Source organism: Stegodyphus dumicola, chromosome 1 (genome assembly GCF_044657685.1).
Source record: "Stegodyphus dumicola isolate Sdum_Otavi_A_Nest chromosome 1, ASM4465768v1".
Lineage (NCBI taxonomy): Eukaryota > Metazoa > Arthropoda > Arachnida > Araneae > Eresidae > Stegodyphus > Stegodyphus dumicola.
The window spans coordinates 126,124,903-126,150,048 of NC_140768.1; the positions used below are offsets into that span (position 1 = coordinate 126,124,903).

Genomic DNA, 25,146 nt, shown 5'->3' on the forward strand with positions numbered 1-25,146 from the left:
TTTTGATTAATTTCTTTGTTCATATCTTCATCTTTTACTCATTTTCACAAATGATACGTACTTGCAGAAGTTTTTCTTTCTTTTGTATTATCGTACATATGGACATATTAGCGATGCAGCAGAATCCCTTTTAACCAGCAGCAATGGGACTGCACCAATTTTAGATAAGAAATATTTCTTGATAATTGAATATAAATTTCCAGAACTTATTTTGATGTCATCTGTTGAAATTGCAGCACCAAGTCCGTCAGTTCTGTTTTTGATCTATCTGCCACAATTAAATAATTTCGAAAATTGTACAGGTTATTTAAAATTAAAACATATGACATGATTTTAGAAAAACAAATTAGACAACATTTTAAAATTGTCAGATGTATTAACGCATGAAAATTATGAACTTCTGAGTGTGATAACGTATAATTTCAAATGTCTGCCTGCTTATGAAATTGTCATGATAATTTTTAAAATTCACCATATATACAATACAGTACAGTGTTGCAAAACTACAATGTTTTCATAACACAAGTAACATTAATCCCTTGCCTGTGACTCCCGAACTCAGTTCGGGCAATGCAAATGTGCCAATTTTGGAATGCCCAGCCTGAATTTTGGCAAGAGAAAAATCAGTGTTTCAATTCCTTGAAGCCCAAACTCAGTTCACCCAATGCATAATATGTAATTTACCATTTCCCCAATAGATCGTGATACTTTCGTGCAAAATGTTTGACAGTTTTGCAACATTTGCCAGATTTTTGTAATTTTGCATTTCTTCTTAAATAATCACATTATGTTTGCAACTGTTAGTAAATACAGTAAAAGTCCAGAAATCCGCAAAGTTTGGGACCAGAGGTTGTGTGGATTTCAGTATAGAAAAGCTAAATCATAATATTCAGTCTCAAATTGCAAAATAAATAAGGCATATTAGATACATTTAATTAAATTATTATATACATAATTGCAATAATTCATTATATGCATTAAATTATTATTACATATATAAATTGAGTATATTATTCATTGTACAGCATCCAAGTTTGCCTATTTCGCCTCATGCAAAGATTTCCGTCGTTAGAATCACTGTTGCTGTAAAATTTCAACAGCATTTCTTTATTTTTCCGTATATCGTACACAATCGTGTTGCAATTCCATACAATTCTGCTGTAAATCGATAAAATTTGCACTTTTTGCGTTACCGTCAATGCAATGTGTTTACATTTTTCAATGTTGCAAGCAGTAAAATTATGAGTACGTTTCTTGTCTGTCATTGTATTAAGAAAGGCTGAAATATAAAATATTCTTAATTTATCCACAAAATATCCGGATAAAAAAAAAAGGCAGCACTAAATGATCTCGTGAAATAACAGAGCTCAGAAAATACAACAACGTGAATCGTGAACTTGAAAGAAGAGTTGAGTGAATCGTCTGCTTTTTTAGCTCGATGCAAATTAGAGGGGAAAAAACTTTTATCATGATTTCAATAATTTGGTATTTCTGTTATGATTCATTATTATTCAGTAATTATGACGTCATTATTCGGTAAGTATTTTTTCTTCGATATTTCATACTCAATGTTGCAGTTTCCGGAACCTATAAACTGAATGTTTATATTTTGAGAGGCAACATGGATTTTAGGGGTTTGTGGATTTTTGGTATTTGACTGTATAAAGATCATGTGAATATTCATAATTGATCATATGAATTGATTTGTATTCGTATGTTGGTTCTTGTTTATTTAAATAAATCCCATTGAATGCTTAGTCATATAAATGAAGTAATCATAATGTTTGTTCATATCAATGAACTTTTACTCATATGTTTATTCATTAGGATGGCACTGAATATTTGTTTGTTAGTGAATTTGGTAAAATACTCATTTAACGGCACACAATGAATGAAAGTAAATATTAATAAATTATAACTTGCAATATTGAATCTAATTTGGTATAATGCCCAAGTGCATTTAAGGGACTGCTGGAAATATATCAGTAATACATAAGAATAATTTCAGTAAAGATGAAAAGAGATATGTGGATATATCTTTATTATATCTTACAGAAAACACATCATAATCAAAATCATTAATTTTTTGTACTCTAGTAGGAAAATGATGCATCATATCGCAAATCAAAGACTTCATTCAAGATGTACCACATCAGGAATCTTTAGCCAGTGCACTTAACTGCATTCATTGTGATTGATTTCAATGTATTCATCGTTCTGACATGCAGATATTCCATTCATCGTTCTTATGCAATGTCCTGGATAAGTTTTTGTCTGAAAAAGATAAAATTATTTAACAAGGAAAATAATGAATTTTTATGAATCATGAAACATTAAGATGCTTGCTTTAGATTGAAATTTTAAAGTTAACAAATTAGTATTCAATTATCGTATGCTTCTCCTTTCCAACTTAACATGCTCTGCCTGCTTTAATTTGAAATTTTCATGTATTTTGCTACCGTTTTCTCCTCTTTTCCAACTCAGATCCAGAAGTATTCAAACGTTCAATATTTCGACCTTGAACAACACTTAACAGGACACAATAGGTGTCAAGACATGGATATTAGTGGCCAATAGCATATTTGTCTCCTGCTGCCTTCAATATTCACGCTTGTATTGTAAGTTGACTCGTAGAAATCGGAATTTAATTTTGCATGTGAAATTGCATGTTGTTTCGGTCTTTTAGCTTTTTGATCAAGCTTTAGTGAAAACTTATCATTCAAAGTCAACCATTCTTTATATGTGAGTAATGAATCCTTGGTTTTTGTAAGGTGCAAGTTGCAGACTTAAGTTTCACAGTTGTGTTCATTCGATTTGTAGAGTGAAGTTGGTTTTATTTGCTATTGGATTAATTTGCAAAATTAAAGCTATTCAGTATTTTACATGGAAGATAAATTGCTAGCAGAAGCAAATCCTAGTCATTGTTCTTAATGTAGCTAAGATTAGTAAGAGTACACATAGCACTTCTTATATTCATTAGTATACACAGCACTTATTCTAATTTTGCTTTTTACAAATTCAAAACTTTCTTCCCAGATAAATTATTATTTTTACTGTATACATAATTTGGCAAATCTCTGTTATCTTCAGTGTGAGGGCATGTGCTGAATTTCCTATAATACAAGGGGTGACCGAATGAAAAGGTTTGAAACGTAACAGTTAAATATTTGCATATTCCGCCATGGGAAAATGTAGCGAGACATCTTGGTGACTCCAATTGCATCCCGATCGGAGCATGTGTAAGCGCCTGCATGCACAGGAGAGAGCAGAGGCTCTTATCAAAAGTGGGGTTCGCATTGTAAAATTCGATGACTGAGGAGCAGCGAGGTGTTATCCGATTTCTGACAGAGGAAGGTGAGAAACTGGCAGCTATTCATTGCCGGATGGTGACAGTTTATGGGAGAAAATGAGTTTCTGACAGGTCTGTCGGAAAATGAAGTGCCCGTTTTCGTGCAGGCCATGAGAGTGTGGGTGATGACCCAAGACCAGGCCAGGCAAACACTATCATCACGAGCAATCTCATCAACAAGGTGGACGACATAGTGAGAAGTGATCAGCGTGTCACGTTGCAAATGTTGGCGGTGAAGGTGATGTCAGCTATGGAACCGTGTAAACAAATGTTCACGACAGGTTGCGATATCGGAAGGTGTGTGCCGCTTGGGTTCCAAAGCAGCTCACCAGCCAGCAAAAGGAACTGTGTAACATCTGTTTCGGTATCAGGAAGACCCAGCTGCATGGAGCAGATCGTCACAGGTGATGAGACCTGGTGCCAGCATTACGAGCCAGAGACAAAGTGGAGCAGCATGCAGTGGAAGCATGCATCGTCACCTCCCCCTAAAAAGTTCAAAGCCGTGCTGTCAGCAGGCAAGGTTTTGCTCACCATCTTTTTCGACGTTCAAGGTCTGCTACTTGTGGAATTCCTCGAGCACAGAAAAACCATTAACTGTGAGACACTCTGATGCCTACGCAGGTCCATCAAGAACAAAAGACCGGGGCTGCTCACGGAGGGTGTGGTTCTGCTCCATGATAATGTGCGTCCACACGTCTCCAGTCACACACATGGAACTGGCCAAGTTCAAATAGGAGATGTTGTACCATCCGCCCTACAATCCGGACATGTCGCCCTGCGATTTCCATGTGTTTGGTCCTCTGAAGGAACACCTGAAAGGAAAGCGCTTCAACTCGGATGATGTACTCAAGGACGCTGTGGAGGACTGGGTCTCGTCACGGTCACAAGAATTCTGGGAACAAGGAATCCTGCGGCTTGTTCATCAGTGGGATCGTTGTGCTCAGGCCTATGGTGTGTATTTTGAATAAAGTCTACATTTGTACCCACCGTGTCATTTCATACCTTTTCATTTGATCACCCCTTGTATTACGCTTTATAAAATCTCTTTCTGACAAGTGATACCAGAAATAAATAGATGAAAAATAACTATCACAGAACTAGTAAAGTTACCTGGAGTTCCTCCTTCTATTCTCTTTTAGGTGGGGTAAATGTAAAAAACTGAGACTTTCATGCCACTTCTGGTGTAATAATCAGTATAACATGTCTCTAGAAGTCCGAGTTCAGAAATTGAGCTCGTGCACGGTCTATTCTCTTTTCTAATCTGTAATATCTTCTCCCCCTCTAATGGTTAGACACTTGCTGATTAAACAAATGTTCATTGGAAATTAGGACAAAATACATTGCCCTTTTAGCAGTCATAATCGAGAGCATAGTTCAAAGTGAACCGCAGGGATTAACTGATGCTGCTTCAGCAAGGAGGGAAGAAAGACAAAATAACCCATCTAAATCTTTCACAAGAGTCGAACTGACAACTTTGGTTTTGGGCTAGCGTCAGACTCTGTTAACCACCATACCATTTCAGGATGGCTATTGTCTACAGCATCAAAGAATATTATAAGTAAGAATTATATTCATCATTAAAGAATAATGTTAATCAATTATCAGTAATTGTCATAGGAAAGTAACTTCTTGAATACTATTATTATGCACAATTTCCAACACAATAGCAATGTCGTTCTTATTTAGAAAAAATTAGATGAAAATGAGAAAATTTGTAGAGTGCATAAAACATAAATATAGGAAAATAGCAGCTGCTTCCAAAAATTTTGTAGCAATAGCTGATTGAGCGACAGCATTGTGTTGGACGGCTGCACACCTTTGAATGTGTTTACCAAAGGCTCTCTGGTTGCTATGAGATATAATGAGAAGATCGTAGAGTTGTATGTTTGACTTCTTAGGGGTACAGTTGTCCTGGATTCATGTTAATGGACAACTTTCATCCACATATGCCTCAGCAGGTAAACAATTACTTAAAAAGTGAGTATATTTGCTGCATGGATTAGCTGGCTAAATCTCCTGATCTTAACCATGCAGACCATATATTGGATTCCCTTGAAAGAGCAATTTCACATTGTCATCCCCCTCCAAGAACCATCTCGAAGTTGGAGACTATCTTGTTGGTGGAGTGGGATAGACTGCCACAGAGAGTTCTCAACTGCCTCCTGTCTAGTATGCTGTCATCCCGTGAGACCTGTCTGATTGTGAGAGAATGCCAGTTAGACTCAGTTCGATATCACGATGTGGATTTGGGACTTCCCTGCATTATGAACTTTACTGATAATCATGTGTATATAAAATGACATTTGAATGGTACAGTTCTTTCCTGTTTTAAATGCATATTCATACCAAATTCAATTAAGCTTTGTCCATTAGGTTTTCAGAAATTCGACATGATGTGCAGATTTCTTAATTTTGCATATGAGTGTTTAATACAACAATTTCAGGAGAAGTAGACGAAAGTAAGAACTAATTACTTCTTGTATGCGTATGTGGCACTGAGCATCTTCTTCTGATCTTAAATTACGTCTGAAGATCTCTGGCATTCCTGATGTTTTCTCGTTATTTCCTCTTCTGAATTTTGAGAGATCAAGATCATGCACGGTACCTAAAAGGACGCCAGGATCTCTTTCAAGTTCTTTTCTGATTGGATGATCCTAGAAGAAAAAAATTCATTGTTGTAGCCATCATGTTACAGTTTATTTGCTTCCACTATGGTCAGTTTTAAACGACTTGTAATTTCAAATTAAAAAAAAATAAGACTTGTAAATTTCCTATGAAATATGTGTACAGTCAAAAGTTGTTAATTCGGACACCCATAATCCGGACCTCAAAGCTACAAACTTTCTGCGCATGTGTCCCGACGCATGCGCGTAAGACCTTTACGGCTGCGAATTTGCGTGTGCGCAAAATACGTTTACGAATGCGCGTTTAATGTATAACGGATTGTATAAGCTCAGCTCTAATTATCTATTTCAGTTAATGTAGCCGATTGCGTTGTTCCTTAATCTTCGAATTGGATCCGGCTTATTATTTTTTGCAGACTATTAGAGCAATTTTATAAAAGTAAGCTTGAACATTCGATTATGTAAAATAGAATTTCCGATTTATATTTACTAATATGTAACGGATCTACAAAGCGAAAGTATGTTTCGGAGTCCATTAAACAAAAAGTGGAATTGCTGCAAATAATGGATAAAGGCATATCCTTTGTTTATCTAAGCTCAGAGTTGCCAACTCTCCCGATTTTCGACCGCTCTCCCGCCAACCCGATTTACAATATATTTCTCCCGACTTTTTCTTATTCTTAATATTTCTCACCATTTTTATGAAACTTAGCTTAATACTTCGTTATGTGAACAAAAAAAAAAAAAAAAAAAAAAAAAAAAAAGTGATTTTGGACGTCTGAAAGCAACTGAATTTTCTCTAGATTATATCTAAAATGAAACCTTGCGAATCAGATGAGAATTTCTGCATTGTGATTGACAGCATACGTTTCTAGAAACGTCGTTCTCCAGTTGCCCAATGGGCATCGAGCTCCACTGCGTGTCATCTGGCATATATTAGCCAATGAGCACAAAGCAAGCTCAAGGCCGTTGGCCGTTCTTTGGATGTTCTTTCGCTATTTCGTTCATCTTGTCCTGAGTTGTGTGAGTATACGTGCCTTTAGGGAATAGTTTTAGAAATTATCGTCTTTTGATATGTCTGCGAGAAAGGTGAAATACTCGTGCACGTTTCAAAAATCGTACACAGTTGACTTTCCTTTTCCATTATTTCTTCAAGGAAATGTAATAAATTTGCGAGGTGTACCATCTGTCGTTGCGATTTTTCGATTTCGCTTGGTGGAAGGGCAGATGTTCTCAAACATGTGCGTACACAAAAACACAAGGACAACATGAGTTGTTTTGAAAAAACGAAAAATTAAATTTTTTTTCGGAAACAAAAGACCAAAAAGTGATTAATGCAGAATGTCTGTTCTCTGCCTTTTTACTGGAGCACAACCTGCCACTGAATGCATCGGATCACGCTGCAGCTTTATTTAGAAAAATGTTTCCCGATAGTGAAATCGCTAAGAAGTACTCAAGTGCAAGGACCAAAACAGGTGCAATTGTTAAAGAAATGGGTTTGAAAAATAAATCTTCAGTTATTGATTGCATTAAAACAGCTCCGTTCTGCCTCTCTACGGATGGAAGCAATAATACCAATTCAAAACTGTATCCAATTGTTGTTTCTTTTTTTAATCCAGAGTCTTCAGAAATTGAGTGCAGTTTACTTTCTGTCCCCACTTTAGAAGGACATTCGACAGGCTTTAATATAGCACAGCTAATTATTAAAACTTTAAAATAAAATGCAGTCCCTCTGGATAATTGCTTAGCGCTTGGTGCCGATAATGCACCAGTAATGGTAGGCTTGAAGACTGGTGTTGCAGGCATCTTAAGAAAGGCAAATTCAGATTTGCAGATTATGAGGTGCACCTGTCACCTCTTAAATTTAGCAGCTGAAAAAGGGGCAGCTTCTTTACCATTAAATGTGGATGAACACATTGTTGATATTTATTATTATCTTGAAAGGAGTTCTAAAAGAAAGGAAAAATTGAAACAGTTCCAACAGCTGCATAATACTGAAATGAGAAAAATTTTGATTTTTTTGTAATTTCTGCATCATTCAGCAATTCAACTGGCAGTTCTCAAAATAATACTGCAAAATATAAGCGTAAAGCTGATACAAATTTCTCTCAAAATAAAAATAAAAAAAAATTGCTCAACACACGAAACATTTTCCGATTACTGTAAGTTTATCTTGTGAAGAATGAATATTTATGTTTTTTTCTTCGGACCTTAACAAAGCTTTTTGCTTTTTTTTTTTTTTTTTTACAATTCATTTTGCCATCATTCGATGTTCTGAACACAATTATACAAAGCAGAATTCCATTAATTCATGTTTTGCAATCAATGATTTATGATCTGTTTAAAGACATTTTATCAAAGTTTGTAAAACCAGTCTGTGTTTTGTCTTGTAATTCTATATATGATGTGATTTATGGTGAAACAGAAAATCAGAAGGAAGATGAAGATTTGGTAATAGGAGCTGCAACTACAAAAGTAGTGGAAGAACTTTCAGAAGAAGACAAAAATAAGTTTTATCTTCATGTTAGAAGTTACTTCTGTCGAGTATGTGATTACACACTACATAAATTTCCAGTCAACGATGAAGTGATTTTGCATGCTAAAGTTGCTGATGTTTCTGCTCTAGCAAATGCATCTTTTTTTTTTTTATATAAGGTACTTTTTGAACAGATTTCCTGTGTTACTTCGTTTAGTCATGAAAGATGATGATATTGATGTTGCTACTGATATACTGCAGTCGCAATTTTGCAGTTTACAATTAGAAAACTTGGATGAAGTTATAAAATCAGCTAGGATTGACACCCAGTGGAGGTTAATTGGAAAATTGAAAGGTGCTGATGGAATTTTAAAATATAGTGAACTCTCTAGAATTATGTTGGCCATCTTGACAGTTCCCCATAGTAATGCAGAGTGTGAGAGGATTTTCAGTGTTGTTGCGAAAGCGAGGACTAAATTTAGATCTAATATTAGTGATGACACATTAGAAAAACTTTTATTAGCGAAAGCAGGCCTACGTGGCAATTGCTATGAACAAAATTATGAAGTTTCTTTCTTAACGAGAGCAAAATCTGCCACTGTCCATAACATTTGTATGAAAATTGATTAAAGTGCCTTTTTTTTTTTTTTTTTTTTTTTTTTAACGATGAAAGTAATAAAAATGTTTTTTATGTCTAAGGTATTTTTGTTTTGCTTGCATTTAAGACTTAGTAACTATTTTTTATCATTTAAAAAGTCTTTTTAACATTGTGAAAAATCTCCTGATTTTTGAGTGTCATAGGTTGGCAAGTATGATGCTTTAACGTTTATTTATCTAAACTTTGTTTATCTTTAACGCCCGGCGAGCGCGCAATGAATTGGAAGTTGATCTGTCAGCACTATCCTTATCTTCAGGGCAGATGTTTTTATTTTATTTGGCTTATAATTGCTTACTAAATGTAGTATTTCATTTCGATATACTCCGTCTTTGATATGATTTAAATCAAATGCCTCGTCATTATAATTCGCTTCCGATAGCGATTAAAGTAACAGAGGTTATTGAAAACGAAAAAATTTCGATTGACAAATTAGTCGGTATTCTCGACACAGCAATTATAGGACTTGAACAGCGGAACTTTGTAACTGAACAAGAAATTATGTCAGTTTATAGAATTAAAGAGAAAGTGTTATCACATAAAACGAAGCAACTTAAACAACTTACATTGAAAGAAATGTTTAATAAAGTAAACAAATAAATATTAAGCTTTTTTTTTTTTTTTTTTTTTTGTAAATTTTGATACCCTTTAGATCATAATTGTTCTTTATTTCATAAATTACGATTTCATATTTTTAATTTTATAATTTCTGCATGCCATCTTACCAGATTTAAACTGATGATCTATAATCCGGAATCGCCGAAGTCCCGACGAGTCTGGATTAACGACTTTTGACTGTATATAATTTAATTCTCCTTACCTTTATAGAACAAAATCATCAATATTTTTTCCAGAAGGAATTTGATAGCTTAATTCATATTCTATACAGATAATAGATAGTTTTTTGTGACCAAATGAAGATGTTTCATAATTTTTTATTATTTTAAGATTATAGAAGCTTCTCTTACCATCAGCAACAGTAACTGGGAATATTAGCCTTATTTCAGCTTAAAATTTCATTATGATTGAACTATGCTGTAATTAGAGAATTATCTTCAAAAGATTTAAAGCAGTTTTACTGTTCAAATAACTGGTTTTTAAAGCTAGAAAGTTGTGAAGAAATTTTTATTTGTATATAATTTAGGTATTTAAATGCTAAATTATAAGCTTCTTCATTTGGATAGCTTAAATTTTATTAATTTTAATTTTTCACTGATTAGAAAATGAAAGTCAAAAGATAACTCGTTAAATTTACATATCTCGGTTTTTTTTTTTTTTTTTTTTTTTTTTTTGTGTATGTGTAAGATTAAAACGTATATCACTTCTTTCATTTCTACTACAAGAATTCCCCCCCCCACCTACAAAATTAGTTCTTTTATCAATTTATTACATTTTCACCTTCTCTTCAGATTAGGTTACTTATATTTAAAGCTAAATTTCAAATTTCTAAAAAATGTTTTCAGAAATAATTTTATATCTTCATTCTAATCAATGGCAATCCCTCTGTTTTATATTTATATAAATAATTCAATTCAGTTGTAGATTGTCAGGATTTCTTTGATATGGGCGATGTGAAAAATTAGCAATGCCTTCGCCGGGACTCGAACCTAGACCTCTCGAATACGCACCGAGTGTACTACCATTACACCATGAAAGCATGCAAAAAGGAGGGAGAAAATACCTTAGGGAACCCAATCGCCAAATCCTGATGGTGAAGAATCATCATCCACCATCTTTTAGGTCGGGGCCACTGTAGAGTCATTAGGTTATTTTCGAGCAAGAGGATATGGGAAATGAGAAATACCCTCGTAAGGACTCGAACCTTGTCCTTTCGAATACGCGACGAGTGTGCTAACCGTTATATCACGAAGGCATGCTGAAAGGAGGGAGAATAACAAAGACGAGTCCGGATTAACGACTTTTGACTGTAATAAGAATACCTCGCAATCAGTTTGCTCATTAATGTTAATATCGGCTTGCTGAGCATTGTAATATGCTTCTAGAGCTGAGCTTAAAAACATGCCTTAGATGGCTTTAAAAACATAAGTGAGTGTGTTTTCTGTTCAAGCTATCTTTCTATCTGCAGCATGATAAAGTATTTGAAAATTCTACCATTTTCAAAGCTCTGTATAATTTCATTTTAATGTTTTACAGCCACAAATGCTGAACCTAATAAAAAGGAAAAAAATGTGTGTATTTGATTCAGAATATCTATTGCTTCTGCAAAGTTTAAGAAGTTGGAATTTTTGTTTCGTGGTGGAGGAATAATGCTCCCTAAATTAAAATTTGAGGAAGTATTTCTCTTAATAGTAAAATATGTGTAGTTTGCATAGGCATATATGTACACAAAAGTTAATCAATGGAGTAAACTGTAAGAAATGATTACTCAAGTACTTCATATTATGTATTTCTGAAACATATAGCGAGAAATACACAGTGTGGAAAACTCACTTTATTTGGATGGTATTTACTGCTCAGAATTAGACAACCATACCGCACAGCGTGCAACTTATAATGGAATAATTTTATAAGTTTTCATTCTTTATCTTTTCCCCTTTTATCTAGGGGAAATATAAGAAAAATGAAACTGAAATATAATGATAATTTGCGGATCTTTTTTATATCACTTGAAAGAATTATCTCAATGAAGTAATTTGTATCAATGTGCAATTTTAATGCAATATTTACTATTTATTTAGCACAAAATGACAAAGCACATGAAATAATTTTAAGCTTAAGGATAGCCAACGAAATATTGCATGTTACGTTATTTTCATGCTTTTATTAAATACATTACATTTTCAAAAATTTTGAATAACCTATTTGTTTTACCAAAAGCGTTTTAAATAATGTTTTTGCAAACCAAGTTGGTTTTAAAATAGATAATCAATAGTATATGTTAAAAAAAATAATGTCATTTTACTAAACTTCAGTAACTGGTATTTGAAATTAAAAATGGGTGAATCTTCGGATTATGGTAACTTGGTGATTTTTTTGGTGACCAACCCTGCTACAGCAACCTGCTAGTTTTTTTTTTGGATGACATTTTGTTACTCAACATTTTTTCCAACAATCTGTTAACCGAATTACGCTTATGCTAGAACTTTTATGGAACAAAAGTGCTTAATCACGACGAAGATTAGGTGCGAAATTGTTTCTAAATCCTCATTAGCTAAAATCACGATCGGAATTTTCTGGAAAGTAGTGGAACAAACGTGCACAGAAATTTGTTTTTACAAGGCAAATTTATATATGAAACATGTAAATTTTTCTCATAAAATAGAAAACTTTGCACGAAAATGCAGAAAAATTTTGTGAAAAGGACATGTATGAAATTACCTGATCGCTAAAAAAAATGTATACTATGCAACCTTTTATATCTTCAGCTTGCATATACCCTTTCCAAGGATGAACATTTGCACGTATAAAATAAATAAAATATGCAAGAAATTACATTAATTTTCTTTCCCCTCTAAATTATCCATTATAAAAGTCGCTCCAAAATAATCTGAGACTGGAACTGTGTACTTCTCAGATTATTGCTGAAGTCCTAGTTAGTAACCTTTATCACCTTACCAAAATGTCGCCAAACTACCTGCAACCATATTCCAAAGATTAGCCTAACCGGCCTTTACTATATATATTTCATATTGCTTCTGAATGTTCATATTACTAAAGAAATAAAATTAACCGCTTTTTCCGTACATTGTAAATGCATTTAGTGTTTTTTAAATAACAAAAATCTTTAACTAAATCCAAAAATTCTAAAATGAAAGGGAAACATGTTGAAGAAAGAAACTGAATACATAACGGTTTGGTTTGGTTGGTTTATTAAATTACGACAAAGCACACTAGGCCTATCTGCCTAAGGGGAGGGATGCCTTCGTGGAGGACTTTCTAAGGGAAACTGGCTTGTATACACGTTACACATGGGGAAAACCACGAAAACGCCCATGCAGCCAACCCGTTCGCGGGATTCGAACCACCAGTGTTCAGCGACTTTACCGCTCGGCCGCTAGTGGGCATGAATACATAAAGGAAACTATTCTTCAAAGATATGTGCAGTTATTATTATGTAAATGACTCAATTGTTTATAATTTCAACCTTTACTATAATTCTCCATTTCTATTTCCTCATATGATAGAGTTATTGAGCCAGATTAAATTAAAATTAAATTGTATAATCTGACCATTAGTCCACATTATTAGTTTGAATTTGACTGTTCTTGTTTAATTGCGTCACCGTGAGCTGTAATTGATTTTGTTAGCACCAGAACATACCTTTATGTTCTAAGCTCATTTTAAATGAGAGGCTTATTTAAATCTTTGTCTGATCTGTAGTTAATTTCAGACATAGCGATAATATGCTTCACGCCTGTCGGGAGTTTTGGAATATTTAACTTTTACCAGATAAATTAAGCCCTTATAGGTACATTGTGGAGAGGTTGACAAGTTAGGAGATAAAGACGCAGAAACTAGTGAGAGCATTGATTTGTACATTGAGACAAATCTCTAAATGTTAGAAAAGATGCTTAAAGAAAATGAAATCGATATAAACTAGCCAAGAAGGCTTCAAATTAAAATGACGGATAAATATTAAAATTTAATAGTGGTCATGTAAATCCATAATTACTAAGGTTATAAAACTACCTAATTTAATTATTTATAACTAACTGCTTACCCTTAACATTTATCTCTACATAATAAAGCGAGTTATTGCCTTTCATTAATACTCACTGTGGTCACAAGATAAAATGTAAACATTCAAGTAAAACATATTCTATGCATCTACTTAAAATGATACAAAACAGGTTATCACCTCTGGTGCTGTAAAGGCTTATTGGAAACTTAAAGTATATTAACTGGCTTAAAACCCCTGGAACTGTATACGAAGCTACGACACTAACTGCATGAAACAGAACCTGACTAACTTTCAACACTTGCCAACCTTGCCTACATCAGGCCTTTCAGATTTGTTCTAATCAGCAAGTCTCTGTAGACAAGCAGCAGCGGTGACAACATTGTCTTTTGTTATGAATCATGCTGATTATGGTCTTCTCATTTTAACAGTTTGAAATAAAATCTACCTGCTTATTTACTAAACCTCTAGACTGACCAAGTATGTGACAAAATGAGACATTAAAAAAAAAAAAAAAAAAAAAAAAAAAAAAAAAAAAAAAAATCAACATAAAGCTAACTGTTAGTAAAACGTAAATGTCACTTATCTTCTTTCAAATATGACCAACAATTATAAGTGTAAAATATTTAATGCTACTTGATGATTAATTGCATAAAGTTTATTTTATTCTCAAACTTATTAACAATTATGTTAATTAATTCATGTTTAGTAATAATGCGTACTACTTAGGGATCTATTTTATTTTTAGAATGGTACTACAAAAGGGAAATTCAGGCATAAATAATATCTTCAATTGAATTTGCTCAGTTCCCATTTGCTTAAAGGTCCTTAATTTTTTTCATTAATGATCCTTAAAAGTACTTAATTTCCGTGTGCAGAAATGTGTACGAACCCTGTTAATATCATTGGAAATTATTGCGGTATAAGTATTCGTTCAGAACATGTATGACTCCAGGCAGCCGAATGAAGGAATACTGTAACGCAATCGAGGATTTTTAGGGTCCCAACATAATGCATCATACAGTAAGTGTTCAGATTGCAGACCATTGATGTCAATGCTTTGCATTGTTGAATTATGAAATGGCTTATGGATTCAGTGATACTTGGCGTCATGACGTCAAGCATCTTATGAATGTAGTCAACAGCTAATTGAAATGCGCGCAATGAATTCTTAGCGATAAAGTACTTCTGGTATACAGATTGTTTCAAAGCGTTCCGAGGAGGAAATTGATAGGTTTTACGTCTAGTGATGCACAAATACCAAGAATAAGTTATGGGTGCGTCTTGATTCGGTCAGCCGATTAGGCACATAGGATTTTAAGTCGCGTTTCTCCCGAACAAAACAGTTTGGGAAAAATAAAATGGTGTACCAAAATCATTTGAAAGACATTTTGTTACTTCTAACAGCACGAATACCTCATGTAACAATGCCTTTTTTCTGGGACACCTTGTGCACAGATTGTCATGACCGTCACAACTTCCATTGATGCTAATGCAGGTAACATGAGTAGCTGATCTAAAGAAAATTTGTAATTTCCTATTATAAAATTCAATAGTTACTGGGTAGGAGTATTATAAATGTAGTAGGAGTTTGTCTGAAATAGAAAATGAGACTGAAAAAAGTTAGAAATTTAATTTTGAAAATGTAGTAAATCAACAGGTTACTTATGTTGAGTAAGATTAATTAATAGTTATTATTCAATTTTGTATAGATATTATGGAATTACAAGCAACTTGTTTAATATCTTATTTCTTACTGGGCCTCTGTCAATGTATTCCAAGAACCAACTGAAAAGAAATTTTCTGATTAAAAAATAGAAAGAAAAGAAAAAGGCTTTCGCTTCCAAATAAGTACTGCGGTTCAGTTTTACAATACTGTGTATTCCCTAATGTTATATATTTATTTAATTGTTACGGGAACGTACACGAGTAGTTTTAAATGTTATCCAAACTAATAACCATTAAAAAAGCCGTGGCCTATTAATTAAATTAATATAAGCAAAAGTTTGTTGGGAACAATGAAATTTTATCAAGAAACAATGAAGCTTTTGAACTTACTTTAGACATGCCCCAAAATTTCACGCCCTTTGTCTTCTGTACCACCGATAATACCCTGAAACAAAGAAGGCATGGTGGCATGAACAGCAGAGAGAACTAGCAAATTCCAAAGGATAAAAATTCCCATTTCAGACATCTTGATCTAAAAATTAAGGAAAGTATAGTTACATTAATTTCATTTAAAAGTAACTAGAAATTAAAAAGGAGGAAAAAAAAAAAAAAAAAAAAAAAAAAAACGGTACTTTTCCGTTTCGGCGGCGCAAATCTCGCCAAGCAGACTTTATTGGCGACAACATACAGTATACACATAAAAAATATTTAAAAAATTTTAGTTCTAAGAATTCTTTTTTGAAGGCATAAACATTTTAATATCGCTTAAAACTTTATAAAAAGCCAATAAATAAAGACAATAAATTTGTAAAAAGACATTAATTTAAGAATTTACTATGCTTTCATGGTTCAACATCCTAATTCTCCGGTTCATATCACGTGACCCCAAGCGATCTCATCTCACGTAAACTACTCTACAAAAATCTAATGCTCTCAGTAACTATCTACATTAATTTCAAGTTAAATCTTAATTTGGAACACAAGTTTAAATGCAAGAAATATTTCAATGTGTACGAATAGCTTACTCAGAAATTATGTAAAACTGCAATGCCTTACTTCCCTAATGCATTCTCATTAGAATGGATGAATTTAACCCTTGACTTTCCTTTTCTATATTTTCGGCTTCGGGTAAGAGCTGTGATTGCATCCTAATTGACTTAATTACCGAAAATGGCCTTAGACATAAAACTGATATATCTGATAAAAATTATATGTAATTATATGCCAGTATTGAAAGAAACAGTCAATCTGATAAGAAAAAGCTGCGACTTGTTTTGAAAATGAGGCGTGAAAGGTTAGCAGCGAGAATATTCCGTTTGGCATCGGTTATACCATTATTGGCGACCTTATCACTTGCGCCGGCAAAACGGAAAAGTACCAAAAAAACTTTAAATCATTAACACAGCACTAGAAAAGCATACATATCTCACCAGTTGCGAAAATAACGAACGCGATTTATATAAGGTACGTATAAAGGCCATGTACACTGAGCAAAAAAAAAGAGACAGTTCAATATCTCCCGTTCTAGTGGGCTGATTGACGAAATTCAGCTTGCATTTTTGATGTCTGAAAAGCGCGACTTAGGATATGTATTAGATTTATATATAGCATTGTTCTAATATAGGTATTTTGACACAAAATCGGACTTTTTCTGAAACGACCTGCCAATTTTTTTCCATATTTCAATCCTACGATTCTAATTACGCCAAGTTCTGTAAAACCGCTCGAGTAGTTTTTAAAAAATTAGCTGTCAAAGTTTTAGCTCCTCAATGTTAATTGAATTTGATATATATTTGTTACTATCTCTTTTTTATTAAACTTACTTGATTCCTTCTTCCAGAATTCGAAATTTAGGTTCATTCCAAATAAAATTCGCCCATTTTTTTCTGATTTATTTTTTAAATTTGAATTTTTAAATAATTTTTATAAATTTTTCGAAAAATATTTTGAATTATAACATATAAAAATTTTACCATCTTAAAGTAGATGTATTTCTAAACATACCTGCAAAGAATTAGTATTTTTATTCAAAATTTCCTAGGATATACGTGAATTTACGTATTACCGCGTTTTAAAATTTGTCATATTTGTTACAAGCGATAATAACGCCAAATGTGGTTTACGCAGTTTGTTAAAATTATTTGAAATAATGAGCTGTGACTTTTTTCCTGCTCGTTTACAAAGGAAAATAGGTTGCTATATATTAAGAAGTTCGCCAAGTGAATTATTCTTGGCGCAAACTGAAAAAAAGGCGCCAAGATAAATATTTGTGTTTCTCCGTAAATTTCGCGCCAGATTTTACAAAATTTTTAATGTAGGCATAATTTGAACTGTAGAATCGAAATATGGAAAAAAATGGTATGTTATTTCAGAAAAGGTCCGATTTTATGTCAAAATACCTATATTAGAACATTGCTATACATAAATTTAATACATAGACTACATCGCGTTTTCGAGACATGAAAAATGCAATTTGAATTTCGTCAATCGGCCCAGTAGAATGGGAGATATATAATTCTCTCATTTTTTTGGTGGGGGCAGCAGTGTACTTCAAAGGTGAGTAATGGTGTCTTGTTCTTGCTGAGGAGTGTCTCACAACTTGTGAGACCCCACATAACACAAAAAATTTCTCAGGATATTCTGTAGGTGTTGATCATGGTACCCTCAAAACATGCTGGTATGTCCCTAATTCTCCAATCTCATCCTCCTTAGTCATATCTCACTAGACCTAGCACATCAGCATTAAGTTCCTCCGATAACGTCCAGGATGTCGTGAGGATTCAAACTCCTGCTTACCAAATTCTCAGGTCATCCCGGAATAACACTAACGCATCCTAATGCTAATGTTGCATCTCAGTACACCCCCAGATCATGTTCGAGCTAATTCGAAGAGCCTAAATCATAGAAAAATACAGAATATAATATATTGTGAGAATGCTTGACGACGGAAGTCTAAGAAATGCAGTTGAATATCCTGAGAATGCCAAATGACGAAGTTCTCAATATGTGAGAATCAACATCTTCAAAATATCTTCGCGTGTTCAGGGACTGGGATTTAACAACTTAAACAAGACATTCTCAGGATATGAAAAATTACATTTCTACAACACCTTAAAATGCCAATTTGCTAGAACAGTAAAGAGAGTCAGGCCACTTATCGCTCCATCCGCTTTCTAACTATAGAGCACTCAAACACAAAGTGAAGGTTTAAAATAAACCTATTTATTAATCAGTCCACTTAGTGGTTGATTTCACACACTTGAAAAAATAGAATTTCACAATGAACGTCTAAGTCAAATTTTAATGTGAAATACAAATCAGCACGCGCCTAACTAAGCCTTGGCTGGGTTTTATTCGCGTAGCAGAAGCGGCTGCGCAAAACCGATCAGTCCAATTTAGGCTGAAGGGAACAACAGCAGTCAGCATGGATTGCCAAAAGCTCTCTCTCAAACTCAAGAACTCTTAGCTACTTTAACTAATTCGCATTCTGGTGAGAGTTGATGAAAGTAAAAGCAAACTAAGAAAATAACTGAGTTTTGTAGAGATATTAGGATTTTTTGAGAAGCAGGAAAGATGAAAAATATGCAGCTCCTTCGCCGGGAATCGAACCACGGACTTCTGGAATACGCGCCCAGCGTGAGGTGTTTCTAAAAATGGCATGCCTTCGTGGAGTGTTCCTAACACCAAGAAGGCAGGAGAAATACCTTATATACTCCCCCTTTTAAAGGGCGACTGGGATTTTTAGGGGACCCAATCGCCAAATTCTGGTTGAGGAGAATCATCATCCAACACCCTTTTAGTTCTGGCGCCACTGTAAAGACATTAGGATTTTTTTGTAAGCAGGAAAGATGAAAAAAAGGAGCAAACCTCCGTGGCCGGGAATCGAACCACGGAGCTCTGGAATACGCGCCCAGCGTGCAGACCACTACACTATGAAGGCATGCTAGGAAGGCGGAAGAAACACTTTATGAGTTAACATAAAAACCTTATAAAGTTACTAAATTGTTAGGGTATCTGAAAATGTATAGGACGCTGGGAATTAAACAGGATTTCCTGAAAATAATCTGTGTTATGAGAAACTTGGGTCCTACCTCATATAGTGAAAGGACTGGAATATCTAGCAATGGACTTATTTTTGCCGGTATGTATGTTATTGGTCACCTTATGAGGTGTTTGTTTTCTGTCTGCTCACAGGGTGTAATTGGAAATCCCATCCAGCTGACGACTAGAATTCGAATTTCGGGGAGGCTATTGCACATTTTTAATGTCTCCTACTCCAAAATAAAGTGTCTAATGTTGTATACAGCCTCACATCTTAGAAGGGTATGAATTCTGCACAGTGATCTTTCACAAGCGGCTGAGCGGTGAAGTCGCTGAACACTGCTAGTTCGGTCTGAGTTTCGAATCTCGCGAACGGGCTGACTGCATGGGTGTTTTCGCGGTTTTCCTAACATGTAACGTGTAGACGAGCCAGTTTCCCTTAGAAATTACTGCACGAAGGCATCCCTACCCTTAGGCACGTAGCCCTGGAGTGTTTTGCCATAATCAAGTAAACTAAACCTGCACACTAATTTGACAACACTAGAATACCCTGCATATAGTCTAGTTTTAGCGATATGGGATTTTGGAGGCGATCTCAGTTTTGAAAAGGCAATTACGCCGTCAGAAATTATCTTCAAATGAGGAAGCGGTAAACACCACGTTAGCATAAAGAAGATGTCACAAAAATGCCTGTTTTGCGTTTATAAAACGATGTGAAATGTGTCATTCAGTGTGAAGGACTCAAGCTCGAAATGAAATAAAAAATACAGTACCCATAAAGTTATCCGATTCTGAATAACAGAATTAGTCCCAAAACGTTTCAGTCAAATTACATATATATATATATATATATATATATTCTATCTCAGACTCCAACTTGAAAGGGGAAAAGAACATACATTTTTAAAGAAAATTTGGTTAGCATCATAAACTGGTTTCATAATTATATCAAATTCATATATGAAATAGTTATTTTCAGAAGTCATATTAAATACGAATTCTGCTGAAATTTTACAGAAATAAAAGCATAAGCATCTTGTAAAATTATGTACGTTTACATGAAATCAAGGGAATTAAGGAAACAGATATTGAATTTACATAAAATACAGTAAATATTCTACCTATAACAGGCGATTCAGCAAAAATATTACAAATCATACTTTATAAACATGAAGAAATATGAAAAATACAAAACCTCTAAATTCTTTCTTATTCTTATCAGCTGCAATGAATGCAAAGCAAGTGAAGTGTCGACAAGGTTTATTTCTCTGGTTTATATACTTTTTCGAGAACTGTATTTTCCAGTATAACCACCTACAACTTCCTGGCAAGAAACCTTTGAAACTTTGAAGTTAATTGAAAACCTTTTACGAGTTGTCACATTACAAATCGTGCGTACTACGGTTAATGCGTTATTTATACATTTTATGAATGAAGAAAAAAGAATACTTAAAAATATCGCCTAAGTTTCTTTAGCTAAGTAAATAAAATTATATTAACCTTAATTAATTGTAATCATCGGCACAATGAAGGAATTTTATAATAATTCTTCATGCAGCTGGTAAAAATGATGCGATTTGATACCTTTCAGTACTTTTTAATGTCTTTAAATGCTTACGTTTTGTATGATACATATTTATATTTTAGCCCAAAGGGCGTTAGACCGATTGGGCTATTAATTTCGAAACAGGACTTCAAGGTGTATCACTTTTCAGATTATTGCTACGAAATATTATCGCTCCTTATTGCTTTTAAAGAAATTAAATAATGAAGAATCTGCATGAATGTGTGCATGTTTCTCGCTTTGTGGCGGTGTACCTAAGGCCTTCAAATTTTGAATAACGTAGTCCTCCACCTGAACATGAGCACCTGGAAGCCCGAATTTTATATTTCATATTTTAAATAAAACTTTTAACAAACTGAACGCTTTGAAAGCGAGTAATGGCATCATTGTACGAATTAACACATATATTGTTATCTCCAGCGCGCGGGACTGTATATCGGAATGCTGTTTTTAAATATTTTGTGATTTTGATACTCAACTGAATCTTATGTGGCGTAAATACGAAAAAATGAAATTTTTTTCATAAATTTAACGCACAAAATGTTAATAATGAAAAAACGAAAAACAGTTTGCTTTCTACTAAGAAATGTTTTGCTCATCTTACTAAGAAAACTGTATATTGATATGATAAACTCAGAAAAGACTGAATAAAATAGAAAAAATTACCCCAACATTTAGCACTTCATGCTATTTTAAACACATGTTGTTTTTCAAGATTTTGTAATTTTGTTGTTGAAGTGTATGTGGCGTAAATGCGAAGAAAATGATGCTAAAATAAAATGATAATGATGAAAATGATTGGTAAAGCTAAGAAGACAAGAGAAAATGGGTTTGCAGGAGTGAGTGTAACAGTTATCTGGAGGACTGCGAGCTCAGCGAGAGCATAGAAAATCCTTAACAAATCCTTCTGGGCGTCCGTTAAAATCTGAGCCTTTGAGATTTTTTTAAAAATTATCATTGCAATTTATTTTTAACCCTGTGTTTATGACATTTATATTTATAATTATATTTTACTTAAAAATATAACTTTTGTATGTGGGTTATTTATTACCGGATAAATGTGCCTACTTCAAAAATTTTTTTGCAATTCATCCTATAAGCGGTAGTATGATAACTATTAAGTTTTAAGCAGAAAACTGCAATCTGCAAACTTCAGACTGAAATCTAACATCTTGCGTTTAAGAAAGATAAAATTTAAATGTTCAAAATTGTAAAAATTTTAAGATTAAAAAGGACTTGCAAACTAAGCTTAGCAACCAAACTTAAGTCTGACACCTGCAACAAATTTAAACTAACGAATAGGCTTACTAGTTTATATAAGTAATCCCTATTCCAGAAATTAGAGATGTAAAACATAACATCTTATATTTGAATTGAGCTGTTCGAAATGGCAAAGCCAAATATTAAGAAAAGATTTTTATGATATTGTTTCATCATATATTAACGACACTTACAGACTGCTCTAATTTAATACGAAAAAAAGGCTTAATTATTCAAAATGTAACTACGTGTGTTTTCAATCCATCGCTTGAGCATGAGTCTTGCCGCAATTATTTCCTTGAAGGGACAAAACTTAATAAGCTATTTTGCCAGGATTTCAAATCTGAGAACTAAAAACAATATCTGTAAGAGGTTTCCTTCAAGATGAACGAACCTCTTAGCGAAACATAAAATTAGTTTTGCAAAATTAAGTTTTTGGAAACTGATGCTAGGATAAAAACATTGGACTTCCTATGTTTTTAAATAGCAATAATAGAAATAATACCACATTGATTAATATTTACTTGTATCATCTTTATATCCCGAAATTGTATTCACTTTAGTATTGAAAGTATTAATGTTTCGAAGTTATTGGATGCAATTTTAAGCCAAAATATAAGTACATTTGCCTTTAATTTAGCTTTGGTCCAAGGCTCCTTTTTAATTACAATCTATTTAAGAATATTCCGCAGTCTATTGTAGGATAACCTTTCCTTAACATTGTGGAATTTATGACAGAAAGCATCGTCTTTCTGAAACACAAATGGTTAACTGATGAACTCCTTCTCAATCCTCGACAGTGTTAAGATATATTCCATAATACCTCCGTCTCCATCAATTAACTGTTATTTTCACTTCGAGTAGCAAACAGTTTGCCAGAAAATATTCCACAGGAAAATTTTTAAAATGCGAAATGGAATTTTTTTTCATATTTAGTGCTGAACTTTTATTTTTTCCCACATACGTTCATTTATACTTCAAATTAAATATCGAAGGGTTTATGTATCATTGCAAAGACGATAAAATAGTTAATAGTACATACAAGTAAAAGCTTTTCTGTATTTTTAGAATAATATGCCGAATTTTTCAGTTTTTTAATTTCCACTTTTTTAGCTGTCGTTCATTAGCTAACAATATTCAATTTTTAAATCAAAGGATATCATCTTTCATTGCTGCCCTCTGTTTTCAAGTGTTGTTTAAATTCTGTCCATCAGATTTTTTAAATCCAGTTGGAGTTGAAATGAATTGAATGTAAATTTGCGTTTTCGGATGGATGAATTGTCCTTATAAAATAAGCTTCAGGAATTTACAAAATGTGTCTCCTCGATATGGCGGAGCCACTTTTGCTTTGGAGAACCTTTACTTCTTCTAGATGTCCTTTACTTCTTCTTCTAGGAGTAGCATCATGAGGACTGGAAATTTGATTCCAAGTTTTTTTGCGTTACGTTGATGATAAGCTAAGTATATGACGTCCATGAAGCCAGGGAAGTTGTAATTGTAAATGGAGCACGGCGTCTCAGCGATGGTCTGGGATGCTTTCTCTTGGTAGATTTGGTACCTTTTAATACTTCTACCAAGTACCACTGGGTTTAAATACGTAGGATCCTTAAGATGATCACCTTTGGCATTGACACATTTGTCAAAGCCTTTTCAGATCATGAGTTTTGTAAGAGGCACTATTTTAGCATTACTTTCAAATGTTGTTCAGGTAGCATTTAAACATTATTTTATTACATTAGTTATACATTACTTGTATTCCAGGAACAGCAGTTACCATTTCCTATAGTAAATTTTTTTATTTGTATAGATAATAAAGTAGGTAAAACTGTTTGTATACCATGTTGCTATATGTTTTGTAAGCACTTACTTTGAATGATCGTAAAATAGAAGAAAATTGAGAGTGATTTTACATAAGGTTTTGTAGAAGATTTATTTACGCTGCTAAATACTGCATCATATAAATTTCATTTGATGATATAAATAGATGGGACACTCAGCACTTTTTGAATGGTAGTTTTGTATTCTTTACAATAGATATTTAATTCTGATAAATCAGTTATTTAATATAGACTTAGAATTACGTGTATATGAGTGCGATTATATTCATTCTTATTCACAAAGATGGAATTTAAAGAATACAAGAGTTAACAATTAAGCTTTTTTTCACATCGAAGAATACATGTATACTTACCTAAATGTTATAGATTTTATTTATATAAAATTATTATACTAATTCTGTGGAAGATCACATAACACTAAAAGCGAGATACAGAATCAAATAATATATATTGTTACGAATTTTGTATATATGTAATTAATTTATAAACTATTTCTCTCGCCTTCCTAGCGTTCCTTCGTGGTGTAGTGGTTCTGCACGCTGGGGCGGTATTCCAGAGGTCCGTGGTTCTATTGCCGGCGAAGGCGATCGCTCATTTTCATCTTGCCTGCTTCCAAAAAATACCTAATGTCTCTACAAATTTTAGCGAAACTGTAGTATGCTTTGTTTAAAGTAACACGAAATGCTTGAGCGAGTGAAGTTATGCCAAAAAATTAGATTACAGGGACAAGTCTATTTAACATTTGAGGCAAATGGCAATTGCGCTAAATTGGCGAGAGAGCGAGAATTTGGCGACTATCTTTTGTAGGCAAATTTGGCGAGAAATCGCCAAACTCGGCAACCATTTGTAAGTGTAAAGTGTTTCTTTTGCAAAAATAAATTTTGTCAATCTAAGATTGATTGTTGTCTGCATTCAATCCATTACGAACCCATATACACGCAACAAATGCACGCAATTGTATGTTAAAAGATATTTCAGTATTTGCCAAACTATGGGGTGAAGAATCTGTATTTGTTGAGTCACTTAAATTTT

At 33.6% G+C, this 25,146-nt stretch overlaps 1 protein-coding gene across 1 annotated transcript; it reads right to left on the reverse strand.

Annotated features, from left to right (window-relative positions):
- Positions 1-2,032: 2,032 nt before the first annotated feature.
- On the reverse strand, positions 2,033-15,946 carry LOC118186800 (uncharacterized). Its single transcript, XM_035356950.2, has 3 exons — positions 15,802-15,946; positions 5,824-6,003; positions 2,033-2,274 (listed from the first exon to the last, which is right to left on the reverse strand). The coding sequence occupies exons 1-3, from the start codon at positions 15,880-15,882 to the stop codon at positions 2,176-2,178; spliced, it is 360 nt and encodes a 119-aa protein (XP_035212841.1). The 5' UTR covers positions 15,883-15,946; the 3' UTR covers positions 2,033-2,175.
- Between the last annotated feature and the right edge of the window lie 9,200 nt (positions 15,947-25,146).